Genomic DNA, 2,226 nt, shown 5'->3' with positions numbered 1-2,226 from the left:
CTTCTTATGCACTCACGGGTTGGAACGCACCACAAACGCTACGTCTACGTGCTTTCGTGGGCAGAAAAGTGTTAACGGCCTTAGTTGACAGTGGGTCAACTCACAATTTTATTAGTGAGAAAACAGCTCATGAATTAAAGACTCGAATGACTCCGGTAAAACCATTCACGGTGAAGGTAGCTGACGGTAAGACATTAAAATGTCATGGGAAGTTCGATTTCGTCGTGATGCGGCTAGGAAAGGTGGACTTCACAATTACGGTGTACGCCTTACCCCTGGTAGGTCTTGATGTTGTTTTAGGCGTTCAATGGCTAAGGAGCTTAGGTCCTATTGTGTGTGACTGGACAGCCCAAACAATGGAATTTAAATGGGAGGGCCAAGTTCAAAGACTTGAAGGCATTCACTCACGTCTGGCGGAAGCTCAGTCGCGCGAGATGGTGAAGGAGGTGCGGCGCGGGGAATCGTTGTTTGCAGTCCAAGTTAACAACGCCACAGACCGAGCGGTCGCAATACCCGACACAATGCAGCCTCTAATACACAAGTATAGTGCTCTTTTTCAACCACCCACACGACTACCGCCTAATAGGCCCATTGAACATCGGATTCCATTGAAAGATGGCGTTGACCCGGTGAATGTGCGACCATATCGTTACGCACATTTCCAAAAAGACGAAATCGAGAGACAAGTGCATGAGATGATGACCGCGGGTATCATTCGTCCAAGTTTCAGCCCCTTTTCATCCCCGGTCTTACTAGTTAAGAAGAAAGACGGTACTTGGCGGTTTTGTACCGACTACCGCGCACTAAATTTAGTAACAATCAAGGACCGGTTCCCTATTCCAACGGTTGACGATATGCTAGATGAGTTACATGGGGCTAGATTTTTTACAAAATTGGATCTCACGGCGGGTTATCATCAGGTTCGTATGCACGAGGAGGATATTCACAAGACAGCCTTTCGAACACACAACGGGCATTACGAGTACTTGGTCATGCCATTCGGGCTTTGTAACGCCCCGTCCACATTTCAAGCCTTGATGAACGACATTTTCCGGGAGCTTCTACGGAAATTTGTTTTGGTATTTTTCGATGACATACTTGTGTATAGCACGACATGGGAGGAGCATCTTCAACATGTGGAGCAGGTTTTTGCAGTTTTACAACAAAATCAGTTGGTGGTTAAGTTAAAAAAGTGTGAATTTGGGCAACGAGAGTTGGAGTATCTAGGCCATATCATCTCCGATGAGGGAGTAAAGGTGGATAGAGCAAAAGTTCAGGCTATGTTGGACTGGCCCGTACCCACTAATATTACAGAACTTCGAGGGTTTCTTGGTTTGACGGGTTACTATCGTAAGTTTGTTCGGGACTATGGCATTATCGCACGACCATTAACCAACTTATTGCGCAAAGGAGCGTTCGCTTGGAGTAGCGAGGCAGAAGAGGCGTTCAAGTCTTTAAAAAAGGCTCTTACAACGACACCGACATTAGCACTTCCTGACTTTACGGTTCCATTTGTAATACAAACGGATGCCTCGGGTGAGGGCATTGGAGCAGTGTTATCTCAAGGAGATAGGCCGATTGCTTTTATGAGTCGAGCTTTGGGTGTTACCAAACGTTCCTGGTCAACGTATGCACGAGAGATGCTGGCTATCATTGTGGCGATACGAACTTGGCGACCATATCTTTTGGGGCGGCACTTCATCATACAAACGGACCAGAGCAGTTTGCGTTATCTTTTAGAACAACGCATTTTAACTCCAGAGCAGCAGAAATGGGCCGGAAAATTAGTTGGCTATGATTATGAGATCACATACAAGCCCGGTAAGACTAACTTAGCAGCCGACGCATTATCCCGTGTGGTCGGTAGTCCCATACTCAATGCCGTTTTTGTGCAACAAACAAGCCTTTGGAATGATATCCGCGAACTAGCCAAGAATGACGATCCGCAGACGGACGGTCAAACTGAAGTAGTTAATCGGTGTATTGAACAATTTCTCCGGTGTTTTGTTCACAATAGGCCCACGCAATGGAGTGCACTACTCCCTTGGGCTGAGTTTTGGTATAACACCACATTTCATGTGTCAACGGGAACAACTCCGTTTCATGCTCTCTATGGTCGGCCACCGCCCGTCATTCCTCGTTATGAGGTTGGTTCTTCTACTCTCGCGGAAGTTGATGAACAGTTAACCTCCCGGGACGAGTTATTGCTGGAGTTGAAACAATACC

At 46.7% G+C, this 2,226-nt stretch overlaps 1 protein-coding gene across 1 annotated transcript in view; it reads left to right on the top strand.

Moving 5' to 3' along the window:
* The window catches only part of LOC111830088, a 3,959-nt gene that overhangs the window by 1,067 nt on the left and 666 nt on the right, over positions 1–2,226 (top strand). Inside the window, exon 2 of the mRNA XM_023781146.1 lies at positions 301–2,147. Within this exon, the coding sequence (XP_023636914.1) occupies positions 301–2,147 (1,847 nt within the window). The remainder of the gene's footprint in view (positions 1–300; positions 2,148–2,226) is intronic.

The sequence above is a fragment of the Capsella rubella genome, unplaced genomic scaffold (assembly GCF_000375325.1).
Source record: "Capsella rubella cultivar Monte Gargano unplaced genomic scaffold, Caprub1_0 scaffold_184, whole genome shotgun sequence".
Taxonomy (NCBI): Eukaryota; Viridiplantae; Streptophyta; class Magnoliopsida; order Brassicales; family Brassicaceae; genus Capsella; species Capsella rubella.
The sequence above is the reverse complement of the archived record's forward strand: the minus strand, read 5'-3'. Positions and strand labels throughout refer to the sequence as shown.